At 40.6% G+C, this 21175-nt stretch overlaps 1 protein-coding gene across 8 annotated transcripts in view; it reads right to left on the bottom strand.

Annotated features, from left to right (window-relative positions):
• The window catches only part of LOC140483840 (FERM domain-containing protein 4B-like), a 371993-nt gene that overhangs the window by 95231 nt on the left and 255587 nt on the right, over positions 1 to 21175 (bottom strand). For 5 of the 8 annotated variants that reach the window (XM_072582530.1, XM_072582532.1, XM_072582531.1 and 2 more), the window contains exons 6-7: positions 17845 to 17901; positions 17429 to 17451 (exon numbers count right to left, since the gene is read on the bottom strand). In XM_072582530.1, the coding sequence (XP_072438631.1) occupies positions 17429 to 17451; positions 17845 to 17901 (80 nt within the window). Of the gene's footprint in view, positions 1 to 17428; positions 17452 to 17724; positions 17811 to 17844; positions 17902 to 18086; positions 18286 to 21175 lie in introns of those variants that run through there. The other 3 variants (XM_072582536.1, XM_072582537.1, XM_072582534.1) reach the window with 3 other exon arrangements.

Consider the following 21175-nt stretch of genomic DNA (forward strand, 5'->3'; position numbering starts at 1 on the left):
AAATTAAAAAATATGGACCAAACACAGAACATTCCAGATCAAAGCATCATTAATCTGCACTTGCATAATGCATTCACTTTACTGCAATACAAAAAGAAAGAATTATAGAAGCTAAATTTACTTTAATATGCAAGGTGATCAAAAGGAATGACTTTTATTTTTAAGTTGTAAAATGTGTTATGGAAATTGTTCCACAAGCTGAATAATCCAGGGACTGCCTATAAATTAGAGGAACTTCTGCCCTATGACTTCAGACTAGGCACCAACCTTGAAATAATTAGGGCTGACTTAGACGGTTGAGACAAGAGTATCAAATAGATATGGAGCCAAGATACAAAATCAACCATGACAAAGCAGGCTCGAAGGGGTAAATGCCCCGCTCCTGTTTGGAATGAAAATATGCATCAAATCCAAGCAGAGTAGGCATGATAGCCATCAGAAACATGCTCTTTGGTCTGCCCAAAATTTGTTGGCCTTCCAGAGCCAACCAAGTGTTGTAGATTGGCATATGCCAAGGTCCAGGAATACGTGCTGAGGGATGCACTAAAGCTTGGGGCAGCTGTTGACAAGGCACAGTGAGGAAAGACAAATCTCTAAAGTCCCTCTGCCAAAGTTAAAACAGGGGCCTGTTCAGTAATCGGATCTTCCTGGTGCCTCAAGTATAATCTTGCACAAGAAAGAAATGCCTTAGGTTTGTTGCTGGATGAAGTCAAACCCCAATGTTTCCTTGTTCCTTCATATGCTACTGTACAGAACCAAGCTGCTTTAGTGACTGTATAAAGATATTTTTACGAACAAAATATATTTAAATAAAAGAACAGAGCCAGGCAGATGTTCACTTCATATTTATAATATTGAGACTAAAATCAGCGGCCTCAGTAGAGACTGCAAACTGTAGACACTAGTCACCTTGTCAGATCCACTTGGTCAGTTTAAAGGTTTGATCATTTCACAGGGCTACAAAGCTTTCACCTCCAGGACATCAGCTGATAGTTTCATGCACTGGTTACTGATCTTTGTGTATTGTATTTATGCTGCAGATTTTGCTTGCAATAAGTGACCATGCTCAGCAGCATCAGCATCATCAGCATCTGAAACATCCAAATTAATTCAGTTTCTATGAACCATTTATTCATCCAAATGACCTTCCTGATTAATTTCTAAAACTATTTGTGACACTTTAAAAAAACATACTGAAGGCATTTATTTTGCATCCACCAGGGCAGCAAGAATGACAGATTTCAATTGCATGAGGATTGGGTTGCTTATTGAAACAAAGTCAACCCAGATATTTGACTTGAAAAATGCACCAGAGAACAATTCTTCTACCCTCTGCATGCAAAAATGCACATTTCCAGGCATTAAAGCTTTTTTTTCCCCCCGAATTAAACAATAGCCCAGAGGCAAATGGATGCATTCGCTACAGCAATGTCTCAATTGGTGTCGATCTGCCAACCAAATAACACCCTTTCCTGATGGCACATAAATTGTCGCTCCAGTTGAAGTTTGGCCGATTGCCTCAATCCTGATGCATGCAAGCCAAAAAGCTTCAATAGCACCTTTTTTTTTTAAAAAAAAGCAATGTCAGATAAAACTCAACTTCACCTAATCCCCATTCTGAAGGAGCTTCCATTGGTGAAACCTTCAAGTGTGTTTTTTGTGCAACTGCACTGCATTTCCTTATTTAATTTAACTTGCCAAGTTATACTATTTGATCTGGTTTAGTTTACTGGCCAAATGCTTTTAATAAATGTGGGAAATAAATGACTACCTACCAGGAAGTTGACCATGTGGCATGGAGGAATATCAAGCTACAAATTGTGAAGACGTGCAAGTCCAAATTTACACAACAATCCTCCAGTGGCCTCTAAATACTTTTGTTCAGCAACTGAGGATTATTACATCAAAATCTTAAAAGTTATTTCAAAGAAATGTTCACATATTTCTATTTATCAACATGTTGGAAATCTTCCTCACTTATGAAAGGAACAATACTCTTCATTCTTCTGCTACTGACTTCCATTACATCAGCTTTGTTCTATTTCATCAAGTAACAAATGTTGTTGTACAACCTTATCTACATACTATCAACTTCTAATAAATGCTAATACAGAAAGGAATATGACAAAGGGGAAAATGTTTATGATTTATCAAAAGCAATGATCTTTGCCTTGGAAGCATGAGTCAGAATCTGGCGAGCTTTTTTTTTTTGCCTATTACCTTGCCATTTTATTTCCCTCATCTAATTTCTGTAGCTTCAAAGATCAGTGAAATCACGAGTTGGAACCAAAACTTTGGAGATGGGTTGTTTTAAGTGGAGTTTGAAGTCACTTGTGGAAGTAGGTACACACCACCACTGGCTGGAGTGAGGGATTGAGTGAAAAGCTGATGGTCTCTTATTCTTTCTGGCCCTATCCAGAGTGCCCCAGTTCTCACCTTTTTGCAGGTTGTATTAAAATGGATGCAGCTGAGAGCTACCATCAAAACAGCTCATTTCATATTATAGATTCAGAGCTCAGAAAAATGACGTGTCATCAGCTACCATCGTTAGGGGAAAACAAGACAAGTTTCCAACCTTCAGCTTCCACAGACCTGCAGATTATTTATAGTTATGGAAATGAGGGCCAAGTGTTCAAAAGGTAGTAGAATTCTCAATGTTCACATTAAAACAATAAAACAAAATATTCAGATATGGAAAAATATTTTACACCAACGCATACTATGCAGATGAAGTTAATTTATGCTATTAGGCTGGAGACCAGCCATCACCAGAATTATTCTAACACAGGATATTCATGCATGTCTTAAGTATGGAAATTATTCTAACAGAAATTCAGTAGCCTAGATTTCAGTCAAATAATCTATGCTATAGGTAGAACTAAGGAGGTCAGTTTTTAACTAGGACAAAGTCAGACTTCCCCAAGTGGGTTAAACTTACTATAGAGAGTCTACACAAGTACTTCTTCCCACAATTTGATGAGATGACATTAAAATGAGGAAGAGAAATCTCCAAAGTGCAATTCATACTGTTGGCCAGGGGTTGCTCACACAAAAAACAGCAACTTGTGAATGGGAGTAATAATACAAAGTTCAGGAAAATAAAGAAAACGGATAAAAATGAAAAGCTTTGGGCACGCCACAGTGAAAATTTTAAGAGATCAACCGTTGAAGTTGAGGACCCCATGCTTGGAAGTGTGGGGATAACACTGAGGATTTGGGAAATTGCCTGTCCATCATGAGCTCCTATTCTCGGATATTAGCCTTTAAATTCTTTGACTGTTCAAGGAATGTCATAGAAACCTGCAGAGTTTGCACATAGATTTTAGCCATGTATGAATTGCACGCGTGCTGTTAAACCTTTTCTTAACCAATGTGAATTGTATGTCTGTTTTAACTAAAACAATAAAGATAAAGATAAAGATAGTGTTAAGTTGATACGGATTTGACTCCGCTTTGTGCCAAGCCAATAACTGTTGTTAAAAGGTGGTAACTGATCAACAATATGTACTTAGGTTAGCAGGGATTGATCAAATGGCCCTTTTGAAGCACCTCTGCTGTTCAATATCATCATGGCTAACCTTACGCATCAACTCCACTTTCTTGCCCACTCTTTGTATCCCTGGGACATCAAAACAGCCGACTACTTCAGCCTTAAACTCTATGTTGGAACATTTATGACCTCCTGGGTCAGCAAATTCCAAAGCCTCACAACTCAATGAACAGAATGGAATATTAAGTAATGGCAACATTATTGGATTAGTAATTAGAAGCCTCGGCTAATTCTCTGGTAACATATGTTCAAAGACAGTTCACCACCACCCTCAGGGATAACTAGGGACAGGTAATAAGCGCTGGTTGAGTCAGCAACACCCTAGTCCCATGAAAAAAAAAGTTTTAAAAACCATACCAGGGTAGCAGGTGTTTTATGAAAAAACTATACACATAAATAAATTGGACTGCCAGTAGGTGAAAACAGTTGTTGAAAAACCCATCTGGTTCATGGATGTTGTCTAGAGAAGAGTATCTGTTCCTGCCTGGTCTGGCCTATATGTGACACTGTGATCCGTAATAATTTGGTTTATTCTTAACGGATCTCTAAAATGACCTAGCAAGCAACTGCAATTTGGAATGGACAACAAATTCCAGCATTGCCAATAATGCCCACATCCAAAGAAAGAATACAGAAATAGATTTTTCCTTCTCTCCCTCCTAAATGAGTGACCTCTAAGCCCAAGCCGGTTGCCATATTCTAGGTTCTCCAGGTTAAGGCAGATAACAACCTATCAGTGTCTATCATGTCATGTCTCTCCAGAATCTTGAACGGGTCAGTGAGGTCACCATATTCTTCCAAACTCAAGCACATTCAAATCCAGATTATTCAACTTCAGGGAGGATAACTCTCGCAACCTATAAATGCGCTGTAAAATCAGAGGTGCACGCATCAACGACAAAAAGATAGCAAAGGCTATTGTCATGCTGAAAACCCATGGGCACCTTGTTGCACTCTGCCATTGGAACACCATCTCAAAAAAAAGTGCACTTATTTACAAGAGGTAAGATTGCCACTTTCCAGCTGGAATTTCACAATAAATTGACATGGAGGAGAAATATTCCACAAACCAGAATATTCTGCTCACACCTATAAATATCCTGACCACTTAGCCACTTGCAAAAGTCTGTTATCAGGACAACTATACTGTGGTTATTGCTTCTTAGTTTTTGACTTAGGTCCAAAGGCACAAGGATATCAAGTGAATAATTTGCACCGGAATTAACCGGAATTATTCTGAGTTTATGTACAGATACTTGCAGAAATATTTTACATCAGTTCAAATCTTTCCACATTTAGTGCAATAAGTAGTTTGTTCTACCAAACTAATATTTGCAATTCATCAAATATCTCCCTCACTCCACTGCATCACAGCTGTGGCAATTTAAGCCCCATCACAGCTCTCCAAGCAGAGAAGGGCAGGATGTTATTTCTAGGGGATTCAATACACCTAGAGGTGCCTCTTGATGCATTGCTGCTAGCCATATTTTCTGCCTATTGGTGCAAAGAAAACATTGCCTACTTATTGAGACAATAAAACATTTTGTATTTGTCAGCCTGTACTTAGATTTATTTGGAAAAGAAACAGGTGCAAGAAACAGAAGTTGAAAATTTTGTCTCAAGGAGATTTGCACTTGCACAGTTTGTTGACCCAGGTGCTATGGATCTAACTGACTATAAATGGAGTTGTTCATTTAATATTGGGACCCTGAGACTATAATGCAGCATTGGTTTTTAAGGTATTTCACAACTTGTGGCATTGAACAAGCCAGTAAACATTTAATGAAGACAGAAAGTACAAAAGGTAACAGCTTAACATTTATTTTTACTTAAAATAGGAGAAACAGGTGACTTTACACTACAAGCATACAATTTTGTATTGTTTACACAGTGAGCAGATGTACAAACCATCTTCTGCCCAATGCACTCTGTAATGAACACAGCTTCTCAGGACTAATTAGAACACGGGTCTAAAATTCCAATGTTAGCATAACTTTGAATCAATTCCCACCTCAGTTAATCCGGACTGCTGACAGATCACTGTTTCAGCTTGTCTTGCCTAATAAAATGATTTCGTCCTATCTTACTTCCAAGTTGACTTCTCTTATCTAGTTTCTCTGTGCTTCCATCCATCACTCTTCCATCACCCTTTGGCACTTTAACGGTTTTAGTTTAACCCCAGTAGTCTTTGTCCACCATGGTCAACCAATCCCTCTATACCTCTTCCTGATTTGAGAGAGTGATCCATTTCTCTCTCAAGTAAAGACTTGAGCAGTCTGCATCCAGGATTATGCTCATAATACCCATTATAAATTCACCCAAGTCCCTGATACTTTCATTAAACTTTCTCTCATTCTGCATTTTTTCATGGCATTATGTTCTCTCCTTGTCGGAATAAAATGACAAGGTCACCTGCAATTTCAGTGCTTCAGATAAATCTTCCTTTTGTCTTGACCAAGGAGTCACCGCAGTGCGCTTGGCAGGCCCTTGACTATCCCCAATCTATTGCCTGAACCTCTATTCTCATCTCTTCCCAAAGCCGTTGTAGAGTTCTCTGCATTGTCACTTTCCATCACGATTTCTGCATTCAATTAAGCCCTTGCTATGTCTGTCTCCTCCAACATGATCCCAGAACCAAAACATCTTTCCCCATCAGCATTTGAAAGAGATGTTCCCTCTGTGTGACATACTTGTCTACTCCCCTCACCACCTCTTACCACACAACATATTCTTCCTTCTCAGTGTATCACACCTGAAACACTCCCTTGAAGTCAAATAATGACATACTTGTACTGTTTTCAAATTTAGTTTAAAACAATGACTGCTCAATTTGGGTCCACTGTACGTTTGGTAACCATTGCGCTGAACACCTCAATTTACATTGCAAGCCTGAACATCCAGTGGTGTGTCATTGTTATTTCCTACTCTAATCCCTGTCTCTTATTCAGTTCCAATGATGGGCGAATTAAACTTAAGGAACTTAAAGACCATAAAAGGCAGGAGTAGACGTAGACCCCGAAGTGTACTCTGCCATTCTATGAGAGAATACCTGATCTGATAACAACTCCACTTTCCTGCCCTTTTCCCCCCAAAACTATTGATTCTATTCTTGATTAAAAAGCTCTGTCTTGCATATACTGACTGAGCCTTCATAGCCCTTGTGGTTAAGGATTCCACAGATTCACTACCTTCCAAGAAATTCCTCTTCATCAGTCTTAAATGCGCAAGCACGTATGTTAAGACGAATACCCTCAGCCCAAGACACTCCCACAAGGGAGAAACAACCAATCAACATCTACTTTGTCAAGTCCCACAAGAATCTAGTTTGTTTTAACATGATCATCTCATCCTAAATTCCAAAAAGAGTATTGGCCCAAACTACTCAACTTGTACTCAGAAGATGGTCCCTCCATTCCTCGTGTTAACCTAGTCAACCTTCTCTGGATGACCTCCAATGCCAGTGCATTTTCCCTTTGATCAGGGGCCCAAAACTGTACTCTAGCTGTGGTCTAACTAGTGTCTTGTATAGTTTTAGCAAAACCTCCCTACTTTTATACTCCATTCCCTTTGAAATAAAGCACCACATGCCATTTGCCTTCCCAACTTCTCAGTGATACAAACTTTTGTGATTAAATGTGCGAGGACTCAAATCTCTCTGAAGGTTCTAAAGAGGGGTTGCTGAACCAGCAAATTAAGTTTGCCTTCTCTCCATAGTTGCTGCTGGATATGACAGAATCCCTACAGTGTGCAAAGAGGCCACTTGGCCCAACAAGTCCACACCAACTCTCCAAAGAGTACCCACTCAGATCCATTCCCCTACCCTATTACTTACATTTCCCCCGACTAATGCACCTAACCTACACATCCCTGAACACTTATGGACAATTCAGCCTCGCCAATTCACCTAACTGCACTTCTTTGGACTGTGGGAGGATCTGCAGCACCCAGAGGAAACTTATGTAAACATGGGGAGAATGTACAAACTGCACACAGACAGACAGTCAGCCCTGGCACTGAGGCAGCAGTGCTAACCAGAGCCACTGTGCTGCCAAGTTTCCTCCAGCAATTTCTATTTTTTACCCTGTCCAATAATTTTTGCTGTTAGCCCTCATTTAAATTTCTCTTGCCGATCAACATTCCATATTGTTCTTCACACTTCCGCCCCACCCCACCTTTCACTACCTTGTATTTACTTCAAAATTCTTCCATTGCTAACCATTTCCACTTTTAACAATAGGAATTGGACATGAAAATTAACTATATTTATCGATCCTCACTGTTATCCTGCCAGATTGCTGAGCATTGCCTGCCTTATCTAGTTTTATTCTACGTCGCCATTTAAACAATGTAGCCCAACTTACCAATGGATTGGAATCTTGATATGGAGTGCAGTGGAGTGCAACATGGAGGTCACTTTATGAAACTTGATCTGCTGTTGAAGCGCAATACAAAAAAAATGCCTAAGGCTTTTTTCATGCACATCTTTGTAGGTGTTGTTGGGTGGTTTGGGACCAGGCCATACAGCTGACTGCAGATGGTGTACATTATAGAAAGATTCAAGAGAGGGCAAGTGAGAAGAATTACTTCAAAATGGAATCTAATTTTATAAAGAACTAGCAATGTGCAAAAATTAATTTTCATATGTAATTCTATGCTGTTAATGTGTTGTCTTTCATTAATCATTTGGAGTTGTTTGAAGTTTAACCATTTTAAAAGCTAGGAGATTAATGCCAGACAGGTGACCATTTGGCCCATCATTTCCACAAACATCCAACTGCAGTGATCTCATTTTCTAGTTTTTGGCTTTTTTTTGTGTGTATGCTTTCACAGGATGACCATGTCAGTGGTTTTATTGTCGTTCCCTAAATGCCCAGAGAACAGTTTAACAATAGATGACTGACTGTGGGCCTGAAGTCATATGTAGGCCAGAGCAAGTACAGCAGTTTGCTTCTCTATAGCACTCAAGTGAGCCAGATGGATTTTTCTAGCAATTGACATGGTAATTATTGGACTCCTAATTCAAGATTTTTATTGAATTCAAATACCACCATCACCCAAGGTAGGATTTGAACCCAGGTCTCCAGGAGATTAACTGGGTCTCTTGATCAATAGTCCAGGGATAATATCACCAGGTTATCACCTCCCCACCCTTGAAGCTTTTGCAACACAAATGAATGTTTAAAATACTACTTAATGTTGAATTTCTGACTCAGCCACACTTTCAGGTAGCAAGTTACACCCCCAACCACCCTCTGGTGTAAACATTTCTCAACTCTCTCCCCTGGCTGCCTCCCTTTACTTTGAAGCTATGCTGCCTGGCTAAATCACTCCACTATTAATAGGAATAGTGCCTTCCTATCCACACTCTCCATGTTCCTCAAAACCTTCCACCACACTCTGTGGTCCCCTCAACTTTTGCTGCAATTTGTCAACTGATAACTTCTTTTTGACATTCTGCATTATCCTGAATGCCGTGACAAGTCTCTAACTCACCACACTACTTCGGCTAAAAATAACTGTCGTCACTGAATGCAGGAGATAACACTGGCTTTTACATCAACACAAATAAATGTCCATGACCTTAAGCTAAAAGAAAATTTCAGACTTATAGCTTAGTAATAATTTTCTTTGAAGAAACCGAACGCTAAATAGCTACACATTTCAGTCTATAAAAGCCTGATAGTGTTTGTGCTGTCAAGAATCAAACTTCAGGATCCTGTCTCTTGCAGATGCAGTAGCCTTAAAAATCAATACAGCTGTTAACACAGAGTCCTACTGTTCGCCCAACCAAGTCCATCCTTATCGTACTATTTAGGGTTATGAAGTGAAGTGACAAAGCAACAACATTCCAGATCCTAATGACAGTTATCTCTTTAAATTCCATTAGTGAGTTAAGCTGGTTGGTCATTTATGAGAAAATAATCCATGATATACCACAGATTCACCTGGCTCGGTTATTGGATTATCCAATCAATTATAAAATGTCTACGATATAATATCAATTTTAACTTTTCAAATTCAAAGTTTGGGAGAAGATTTGTAGCTTGGGTGCTCATTGTTGTGATTCTGTTCGCCGAGCTGGGAATCTGTCTTGCAAATGTTTCGTCCCCTGTCTAGGTGACATCCTCAATGCTTGGGAGCCTCCTGTGAAGTGCTTCTGTGCTGTTTCCTCCGGCATTTATAGTGGCCTTTCTCTGCCACTTCCGGTTGTCAGTTCCAGCTGTCCGCTATAGTGGCCGGTATATTGGGTCCAGGTCGATGTGTTTGTTGATACAGTCTGTGGATGAGTGCCATGCCTCTAGGAATTCCCTAGCTGTTCTCTGTTTGGCTTGCCCTATAATAGTAGTGTTGTCCCAGTCGAATTCATGTTGCTTGTCATCTGTTTGTGGCTATTAAGGATAGCTGGTCATCCTTTCGTGGCTAGTTGGTGTTCATGGATACGGATCGTTAACTGTCTTCCTGTTTGTCCTATGTAGTGTTTTGTGCAGTCCTTGCATGGGATTTTGTACACTACGTTGGTTTTGCTCATGTTGGGTATCGGGTCCTTCGTTCTGGTGAGTTGTTGTCTGAGCGTGGCTGTTGGTTTGCGTCCTGTTATGAGTCCTAGTGGTCGCAGTAGTCTGGCAGTCAGTTCGGAAATGCTCCTGATGTATGGTAGTGTAGCTAGTCCTTTGGGTTGCGGCATGTCCTTGTTCTGTTGTCTTTCCCTTAGACATCTGTTGATGAAATTGCGAGGGTATCCGTTTTTGGCGAATACCTTGTATAGGTGTTCCTCTTCCTCTTTTTGCAGTTCTGGTGTGCTGCAGTGTGTTGTGGCCCTTTTGAATAGTGTCTTGATGCAACTTCATTTGTGTGTGTTGGGGTGGTTGCTTTCATAGTTTAGGACTTGGTCTGTGTGGGTGTGTGGCTTTCCTGTAAACCTTTGTGGCGAATTCTCCGTTTGGTGTTCTCTGTACCATCACGTCTAGGCATGGGAGTTGGTTGTCCTGACAACAGACAACCGGAAGCGGCAGAGACAGGCCACTATAAAATGCTGGAGGAAACAGCACAGAAGCGCTTCACAGGAGGCTCCCAAGCACTGAGGATGTCACCTAGACAGAGGACGAAACGTTTGCAAGACAAATACCCAGCTCGGTGAACAGAACCACAACAACTTTTCAAATTTTTTTTAAATCAAAGTCCAAAGAAAGTCCATTTGTCTCTAATCAATAGATAAGAAAAATTCAATGTGTTTTTTTTCAGTTGTTATCTAAACTCTTGCCAAGGGAACTGACAGATGCCAGAGGCAGCTTTGGAGCACAATTTGCAAAACAAAAAAAAATTTCGTTCTTGCCCACAGAATGGATGCACACCAGCTCTTATTAAATAGAGATCACATCAGTTGGACAATGCAAAAGCAACAAACTCTGCAACTAAAATGAGAATAGACACTAAGCATTGGATCAATGTATTATACCTGCTAATTTCTTCCTCAAATGAATCACTTTCCTTTACCTCAGTCATACAACAGACAAATGTTTACACTGCAAGGAAACAACAAAAGCAGAACAATTCACTATTTCTGGTCTAGAAACATACTAGGCTTGCTGATCATCAACTGTGTAATCAGATATTGTATTTTTCCATTCTGTGGTCAAAGTGTAGACAATGCCTACATGGTTAAGTGTATCTCCTAAGTAATCCCTAACATTTGAAAGCCACCACAGCATGTGTGCACATGCATGTTTCCCAACTGTCTAAGGGCCCTTTGGTAATAATTTACTATTCCAATACACTCATGGTCATCTTCCCATTTTCTACTCTCTAAACAGGATGCCATCCAATACTTTGCCTAGATTTTTGAGAAACAATGAGACAGTTATTGAGGTTTGTCTTCATGACAGAATTGGAGGGGCTTACAAACTAAAGACTTGCTTGTCCAATGTTGAAGCTGTTAAGATTACAGAAGCAATGTCAACCAGAATTAGAAGAGCACAGTTATTTCTGAGGATCCTAACTCACACCAAGTCCTACCCATCCCTCTCAAGGTCTTGGTTTTCTCCCTCTCTCGAACGACATGATCATCCTGTGCTAGCCTGTGACATCTGGATGCTTGTAATTTTTACCTTTGGTAACTGCTCCACTATCAGCAGCCATGTTTTCAACTGCCAAGATCCTGAAGGTCTGCAATTTTCTCCATATATACCTTCAACTCTTTCTTCATTAAGGCAAAACCATAAAACCTCTCTCACTGACCAACCTTTTGGTCAATGCAGCAATCTCTCGAGCAGCTGTTTGTTGTTCAACATTCACACAGCAAGACGGCATAAATGACAAATGTGATACGGATCAAAAAATATGCTTTAGGGAGGCAGTTAACCTGCAATTATTAGAGGTGTACCTTGGGACCTTTTGCTACTTTAAAAAAAAAATAGTAATATATAAGGAATACACAAGTTGCTGTTGAACCAAAACTTTGCATGAAACACTGACAAGAAAACAAGTCCTGTAGTAACACGTCAGCATGAAACAGAGTCTTATGGCTTTGCAAACACTGCCCCTCTGTTGAAAATGGATCAGATATTTTGTTTTTAAATTTAAACATATATAAGAATCCCTCATGCTCAGCACCAAGAGCTTTGCACCTATGGAAAGAGATGCGTGACACATTAGATCTAATGCAATCTTCAACAATTGTTGATAGTGGAGCAAAACTCAGTACGTAAATGTAACTTCATTCCCATCCAAGTATAGCAGATTGAGGGAGTGATCTGATTAAGGTGTGTAAAACTCAAACAGAACAAATGAGTAATAACATAGAATCCATTTCCTCTTAAGAAAATCTAGAGCAAGGGGACATAATCTTCAAGCTAGTTTATTCAGCAATAGTTTGAGGATGTCCCTTTGCACACAAAATGTAATCAAGATTTTGAACTTTTCTTAAAAAAAAATGCTGATGCTTGAACCACCAGAGGTTAAGACAAACTTTGATAGATAAAAATAAAGAAGCAAAACAATGAAAAACTGAAGTTGAGGAGCTAAATCAGTTAGATTCTAACTAAATAAAAAAAACTGAACCGTGGCCGAGCGGTCTAAGGAACAAGATTTATGCTCCAGCCATTTTGATGGCGTGGGCTTGAATCCCACTGCTGCCAAGACTGTTTTGTGGGGGCAGTGGCTCAGTGGTTAGCACTACTGCCTCAGTGCCAGGGGCGCAGGTTCAATTCCAGCCTCGTGCGACTGTCTATGTGGAGTTTGTACATTCTCCCCATGTCTGCATGGATTTCCTCCTTGTGCTCCAGTTTCCTCCCACAGGTGAAGTGGCCATCTTAAATTGCGCATAGTGTTCAGGGATGGGTAGGTTAGGTACATTAGTCAGGGGAAATGTAGAGTAATAGGGTAGGGGAATGGGTCTGGGTGGGAAACTCTTTGGAGGGTCGTTGTGGACTAATTGGGCCAAATAGTCTTTTTCCACACTCTAGGGATTCTACAATTTCTATGAAATAGCAGAGAAATTTTCTTATTTCCTGCCCAATAATTACAAGTTAGCCATGTTCCTTCAGCATATTATCTGTCAACATCATATTGTCATTCATACCACCTTGCTATGTGCATATTGCCTGCTGCATTTCCTTATTACAAGTAAATGTAAAAATACTAAATTGGCAGTTGAATACCCAGGAACAACCTGACCGTAAAAAGGGCATTTTATTTTCCCGATTGATCCAAAATATTTTGCCTCTTTTTTGAGAGAGGCTTACGAAAATTGCGCTATTCCAGACATTAGAGCGAATCATCGAGAATTTTCACAAAAATAAATTAAGCACCAGCATTTGCAGTCACCACCTTCAGATACACCATCAAAAAAAAGTATTAACCTATTTCACATCTACTGTCAGCAGCTCCACTTTTCAGGTTTTAAGCCAAATGTGTGTACACTGAGCAACGTGTTAGGAGGAACATGTACAGTTTGGAATGAATACAGAAGAGACTTACTTGAATGGCTCCAGGGAGCATACATGGATAGTCTGACAAAGCTAGTTATTCTTCTTTGAGCAGATAAGAAGATTTAATAAGGTTTTAAAATCATGATGAGCATAGATTTAGTGTGATTGACAAAAATCAGGAAAACATCTCCTTTCCAAGTTGTTAATATTTGGAACACACCCCCCAACATAATGATAGAAACAGGGTGAGGAAGACAGCTTCGGTAACAGCCTTCAAAGAAAACAGAACATGAAAATAAATGAAGGGACATAGAAAACGCACCACAGATCGCTCCTGCAAGAGCATGTGCAGACTAATGATTCTGTGTAGGAGCACACCATGATGCCAATTTTAATTTAAAAAAATTAAAAACTTAGTCAAGAGTCAAGGAATTAAATTGGTGTATATTCCTAAATTATGATCTAACAAAATGAATGGGATTATATAATTCAACTTCCAGACAGATAACATGTAATCACTACAGAAATAAATTTAATATACATTGGATTCAGAGTAACTAAGGCCTGCAACATTCCAATTAGTTCCACTTCTCCATATAAATTATTCTGATGTTGTACGTATGACCGTTTTAATAAAATAGAAAAAAAGGTGGCTCATGCAGATCACTTACAATTTTGTCAACAAAAACATATTCTTTTCAACAATTTAACACCTAAAGTGCAACATAAAATGAAACAGTCAAACACTGAAATCTGTGCCAACAAGCAAGAGAAAAATTGAACACCGCTAATGTACGCAACTCAATACCGTATAAAAAAAGCATCAACAGAACAATAATCCTATGTTACATGGTGACGTTAGTATACACTGCCTGCAAGCTTAAGGTGCCTGTAAGTATACAACTTGAATCATTGGTAATTGCAGTAGATGTTGAAAATAGAATTGGCATTTTTTAAAATCTTTTTTACTTTATAAAGAAAAGGGTGGATTTAAAAGGCCACATTTCCTTTGGGTCCTCCCGTGACAACACGTTACTACCCATTCAAAACTTTGGGTAAACAAACATTCTATCAACTTATTGCTAATGAAACAAGGGATTGTTTACAAAAGGGTAAAAGTTAGAATATAAGTGACAATTACCAAAGGTTAGGTGAATTGGCCATACCAAATTGCCCATAGTCAGGTGTAAATATAGGGTAAGGGAATGGGTCTGGTTGGCTTGCTCTTTGGAGGGTCGGTGTGGACTTGTTGGGCTGAAGGGCTTGTTTCCATACTATGGAGAATCTAATCTAAATCTTTATTTGTCTCCTCCAATAGCTTAACTGGATGAAAAACTTGGAAAAATCACAATCAAAATCATGTCATTAATTCACTGCAGCAATGCTCCATACATACAAAGCATAATCATTAACGATAGAACACGAATGGGAAATGAGAATGATGAAACTAATTCCAAATAATTAGCAGTCAGATATTGGTGTGCACTACAAAGCAGCAAAAAAAAAAAGCAAAATAGATTTATGTTTTTAAATTAAGTATCAATATAGTCAGAAAAACAAAGTACTAGTGACCAGGTGATGTTACTTAGGTTTTAAATTAATATGCATAATGAAAATGAGACCACACGTAAAAAACTGCACCTGGACAATTGACATATATGTCCTGCAAATTTTAAAGATAATCCAAAGCATATCAAATATTTCAAATACATGTTCTGTTATCCAAATTAATTTCTGCAGCTCAATCAACAAAAGTGTTGTATAGGAGTCCAAGAGGTATTGATAAATAAACTTGTATTTTCCCCCACAACATACACATCTACTCCATGATATTAACTAACAGATGTTTGTAAAGTTTATGATAAACCAAGTTGCTTATGTTATGCCACGAGGTTATCTTATACTTGAATAAGCTTACAAAATCCCATTACAGTTTTAGACTGAGTTTTCTCATTACTAAATGAGTTGCTATGCCAGTACAATAGCAGAGTAATGCTCCAGAATCCAGTCAAATATACCTTGTTATCGTGGAATATTCCACAACTTCAGATGCAGCATGGGATCTTTCAGCGACTCCTGCACAAGTGTGGAGTCTACAGCATTTATGTAAAGCCTTTCCAGACTGCAGGACATCCTAAACTGCTTCAGAGCCAATGAAATATTTTGTGAAGCACAGTCATTGTTGTAATGCAGCAAGTATGGAATCTAATTTGCATACAGTTAACTCCCACAAAAAGCAGTGTGATTTAAAATAAAAAAGGTAATATTCAATTTCTCCCCACAAGATACGGGTGGAAAAACAAGCATTGATTGGCCATCCCAAGTCACCTTTTTGAAGGTGGTGACGTCACCTTATTAGGGACTGCAGCAGTTTAATATGGTGAACATACTGAGTTTAGGGTGAGGGTTTTGTAATTCCAGGCTTATTATCCAACAACAAAGTTTAACGATATACTTCCCATCTTTGGGTGATGGGGGTCTTTAAAAGGGAACGTGCAGGTGCCAGTGTCCCCATGCACTTAGCTTTGTTCCAATGAATTCAAATGAATTGTGCATTTGGATGATGATTTTGACTAAGTAATAGACATTGGCCAGGACACAGAATAAATCATTCATTTTTTAAAAAAAAAATTGTCCCATGACCATTTTTAACATTCCACCCGAGGTATCAGGTGGTGCCTCAGTTTAGCAAGACATCTGGAAGCCTGTGTCCCTGATGGGGCAGTAATGAGTGTTAGCCCATGTTTTTCAGCTCAAATCTCTTGAATGGGACTTCAAGCCCCAACCCTTCTCAACCAGCGGCGCAGCTGACACAAGACTGCATCACTGTTTGAACCTATTTCCTAACCTTTTGGACGTTTTCCATACTTCTTTTCGGTTTGGAAGAAACTTAAATATCACAAGTTCCAATTTCTGATGTATTTGAATAAAAAAAACTTAAATGGTTAGAACCTTTGTTACAAGCACCACTTTGCTGTGTATACAATCCATTTGTAACTACGCCCCAACACAAACAGGGTGTGACAGTCTTTATTGTATTTTCCAAGACTACTACAAAGACCTTCAGGTGTTTTCAAATGGTGTAGTGTTTACTTAACTAATTTGATTTCAAATGGCCAGAAATACATGCAAAAGCAGGGAGGTGGTATGGTGGTAACATCACTGACTATAAAGCAGAACTTTTCCAATTCAATTCCAAGCACAATTTTGGCAAAGAAAAAGAATCCTGTGTTTAAACAGGACTGCAGCAGTTTAATATGGTGAACGTACTGAGTTTGGGGTGAGGGTGAGGGACACTGTTTCAAACGGGTTAATCTCACACCAGTTCTCTCTCCACCAAATTCTGGTTTAGTGGTGCTGGAAGAGCACAGCAGTTCAGGCAGCAAGAACACGTATAATTAGGCAGTTTGAAATTATGGTTTTAAAAACTATCATCGTCGTGTAGGAACGTTTAAGGATAAATGTGCCAAATGTTCCGTGGTAGGCAGACTTGACTAGCAGTTCCAATTCATACAGCAGCCTCCCAGTAACCGAGAGGTCAAGTGTATGAAGTGGGGGGCCCCACCAGGGCAGCTGTGAGAGAGAGAAAGCTACACATAAAGCTTACAAACCGAGCAGCTGACAAATAATTCGACCGCCGTGGTGTATTTATCACCTTTGAGGCTGGGCTGTTGCAGGTTTGACAAAAAAGAAGAAACAGGCCGAGTCTATGACATTGCTTCCGCCTACATTAACTGGGAAAAGAAATCTGCTGTAACTCACATTAATGCTCCAATAATGTAAATGGTCATTGAGTAACGACCATACAAAAAAAAGTAATCCAGTTGGAACGCTAAAAGGAGCTTTGAAAATTACAAACAAAAATACACCAATTCCTAATCAGTTTTCATTCCACAACTTAATTTTGTGGGTAAATTCAACACAACAGATACATATATTTTTAATTGCTTACCTTACGTAATCGCCTTTCTTTTCCTGGGGAATTGGAAAAAAAAAGGACAATGCAGGTTCAGTGTTTGAACAGAAAACACAAACAAAACAGAAATTCACAACTGCCAACTTTCTAATTTGTTGATTTAGTAAACTGGAGCACAGCCGACCGGACTGGATTTGCATGTAAGAGTCCAACGCGGATATTGGCAACTGTTCCCCCCCCCCCAAGAAACACGAAACACGAAACACAAGGTGAGAGATGGCGCGGCACCGAGCAGCTCCCGGAGAATGTAACGCAGTGGCGGGGAGCTGTACCGGTGGTAAGGAAGGCAGGCGGCTCCTGCACAGTGCCCGCTGTTAGTCCGCTCCAGCGCCTGGGAATGCACGCTGTCGCAATCAGGAAACAAGCCCCACTGAAAGCACCAGCTTGTTTACCTGCAGCACGTACGCAGCTAACTCGAACGCCGCCTCGCTGTCCACCTCAATGTCGCCCTGTGGGGAAATACAGAGACAGTATTTGAACCATCAGGCAGTAAGCAGTCTGCGGGCGAATGGGAGCTCGGACAACCCGACTCTCCCGCTTTAACACAACCGAGGAGGAGCAGGGGGGGTGATTACAAAACTCTCCGATACTGACAAAGCTTCCACCGCACTCAGCCGACTTCACGCCCACTCACAAAACACAAAGATTAAAGCCCACACGCTACAGCCACGGAACACTCTGAGCCCAGTGTTTCTGGTGTGCACTGCCCGCTACAACCCACCGCCTTCGGTTAGGGCAGTCTTGAGACACACAGTGGCCATGTCAAGAGCTGCTTTCCACCCCACAAGAGACGGGATAGTCACAACAGTGCCGGGCTCGCCTTTTGAAAACACCATGGGTGGGAGTTTTAACGAGTTTTCCGCTCACGCCTCATTTACATGCACACAATGAGCTGCAAGCTCGGAGACAGAAGCCAGTGGGGTTTGAGAAGACAGTAATTCTTTTGTGTAGGGCAAGGAGGCTAATGCATCACCATATTCGCTCTACAAAGCAGAAAGTTACACTTTCGCATGAGCAGGCCGTCTCTTGACTTTCAAAACTTCACAAATATTGGCCTCAGTCAGGTCTGCCAGTAATAAGTGGACTCTGACCATTCTGCAGTATTCTGCCTTCGCCTGGCATCTTACCCTTTCCCTTCACTTCGATCCTTCTCGGAGTCATACAACATCGACACAGACCAGTTGGTTCAACCAGTTTATACCAACCATAAACCCAAATTAAACTAGTCCCACCAGCCTGCACTTGGCCCATATCCCTTCAAATACTTCTTATCCACGTATTTTCTAAATGTCTTTTAAACATTATAACTCTACCCCAATCCTCCACCACTCTGGAAATCATTCCACACAGAAATCACTCTTAAAAAAATGCCCCTCCTGGCTTTTGGAAATCTTCTCCTCTCACTTTAAAATATGCCCCAGTCTTGAAATTTTTTTTTATTTCAAAAATATACTTTATTCATAAAATGATTTGATGGTCTGTACATTTGATCATGTCATACATATGTCCACATTTACAAACACAGATTCGAATTTATCCTTGTCATTTACAATCCTGTGCATTTTTCAATCTTGTACATATATTTGGCTGAGGCATCAGCAGAGCCCAAAAAAAACGTCCGCATGGGCCCCCTGTTCTTCTTTAGGCAGGCCGATCTTACACGGTGGTCTTTCCCCACCGCGCCTTGGCGGCAGCTGCCCCAAGCTTCAGCGCGTCCCTCAACACGTAGTCTTGGACCTTGGAATGTGCCAGTCTGCAACACTCGGTCGGGGTCAACTCCTTCAGCTGGAAGATCAACAGGTTTCGGACCGCCCAGAGAGCGTCCTTCACCGAGTTGATGATCCTCCAGGCGCAGTTAATGTTCGTCTCGGTGTGAGTCCCAGGGAACAGGCCGTAGAGCACGGAGTCCCGCGTCACGGCGCTGCTCGGGACGAACCTCGACAAGCACCACTGCATTCCTCTCCAGACTTCCTCTGCATAGGCACATTCCAGAAGGAGGTGTGTGACAGTCTCGTCCCCCCCGCAGCCACTTCGAGGGCAGCGTGCGGTGCGGCAGAAAGTCCGGGCGTGCATAAAGGATCTCACAGGCAGAGCCCTTCTCACCACCAGCCAAGCCACGTCTTGGTGCTTGTTGGAAAGTTCTGGCGATGAGGCATTCTGCCAAATGGCTTTGACAGTCTGCTCAGGGAACCGCTGGACAGGATCCGCCCTCTCCTTTTCCTGAAGGGTCTCAAGGACGCTACGTGCTGACCACTTCCTGATGGACTTGTGGTCAAAGGTGTTTTTCCTCATAAATTTCTCCACGAAGGACAGGTGATACGGAACGGTCCAACTACTCGGAGCGTTCCGCGGCAGCGAGGCCAGGCCCATCCTTCGCAACACCGGGGACAGGTAGAACCTCAGTACATAGTGACACTTGGTGTTTGCGTACCGGGGATCCACGCACAGCTTGATGCAGCCACACACAAAGGTGGCCATCAGGGTGAGGGTGGCATTGGGCATGTTTTTTCCCCCATTGCACCGGTCTTTGTACATAGAGTCTCTTCGGACCCGGTCCATCCGGTCTTGAAATGCCCCACCCGAGGGAAAAGACACCTGCCATTTACTTTATCAACTCCCCTCATGATTTTACAAACTTTTATAAGGTCACCCCTCAACTTCCTAAGCTCTAGTAAAAAAGGTCCCAACCTATCCAGCCTCTCCTTATAATTCAAACCCTCCATTCCTGACATCATCCTGGTAAATCTCTTCTGAACCGTCTGCAGCTTAATCCATCCTATAACAGACAACCACAACTGAACACAGTACTCCAGAAGAGGCATCACTAACACCTTGTACAACCTCAACCTAACATCCCAACTCCTAACCTCTCCCTTCAACACAATTTCTCTTCTTGTGGCCTTTTGACCTCTTTTGTTCATTTCATTGGGAACTGCTTGGTGCACCCTGAGAACAGGAACAATTCAAAATCTCTCTGGCTGTTTGTCAAGAATATGGTAAATATTACGTAGAATTTTAAATGTAGTAGGAACACACCGTACCGCAAGAAACTGGTGTGATTTGCATTTCAAATAATGGCAACTTTTAAAAATGTTATAAATTAATTATACATTTACAAAACAATATATGCTTTACCTGTATTAATAAAGCCTAGGGGACTGTAATGTTATGATAACCAATTAGTGAGGATGCTACAAAGAGTCAAACAGGTTAAACATAGGGCAGGAATGTGGAGTTGAGAATTATGAGATCAGCTATGATCTCATTGAACAACAGAGCAGGTTTGATGTGCTGAATGGCCTACATTCACTCCTTTATTTTATAATCTAACCTGAATTACCACCTTCAATGATTTGTGCAGTCACACACTGAAGTCCCTCTGCTCCTGTACCTTTTTTGAATTACACTGTTTAAGTTACTGTATATTGTATCTCCAGATTGTATCCTTATAATAGGTGTTGCTTTGGGTATTCACATTGGTTCTGTCTTGTCTGCCATTTTGTGGCCTATTGGAATGTTCCTTGTTCCAATCCAGCATAGGTTGCTCAATCTTTTAGAAAGCAGTTTTGCTGCTGCCAGCTAATTTCTAGTCTTCTCTCATTTTCACTCGATCCATCTTCTCCTCTTCCAATCCTCAACCTCTTGGTTTCAATTTCTGCAGATAGCCAATATTTACCATAAATCTACTGATTTCCATGGCTATATTTCCAAATGTATTGCTTC

The sequence above is a fragment of the Chiloscyllium punctatum genome, chromosome 12, assembly GCF_047496795.1.
Source record: "Chiloscyllium punctatum isolate Juve2018m chromosome 12, sChiPun1.3, whole genome shotgun sequence".
Taxonomy (NCBI): Eukaryota; Metazoa; Chordata; class Chondrichthyes; order Orectolobiformes; family Hemiscylliidae; genus Chiloscyllium; species Chiloscyllium punctatum.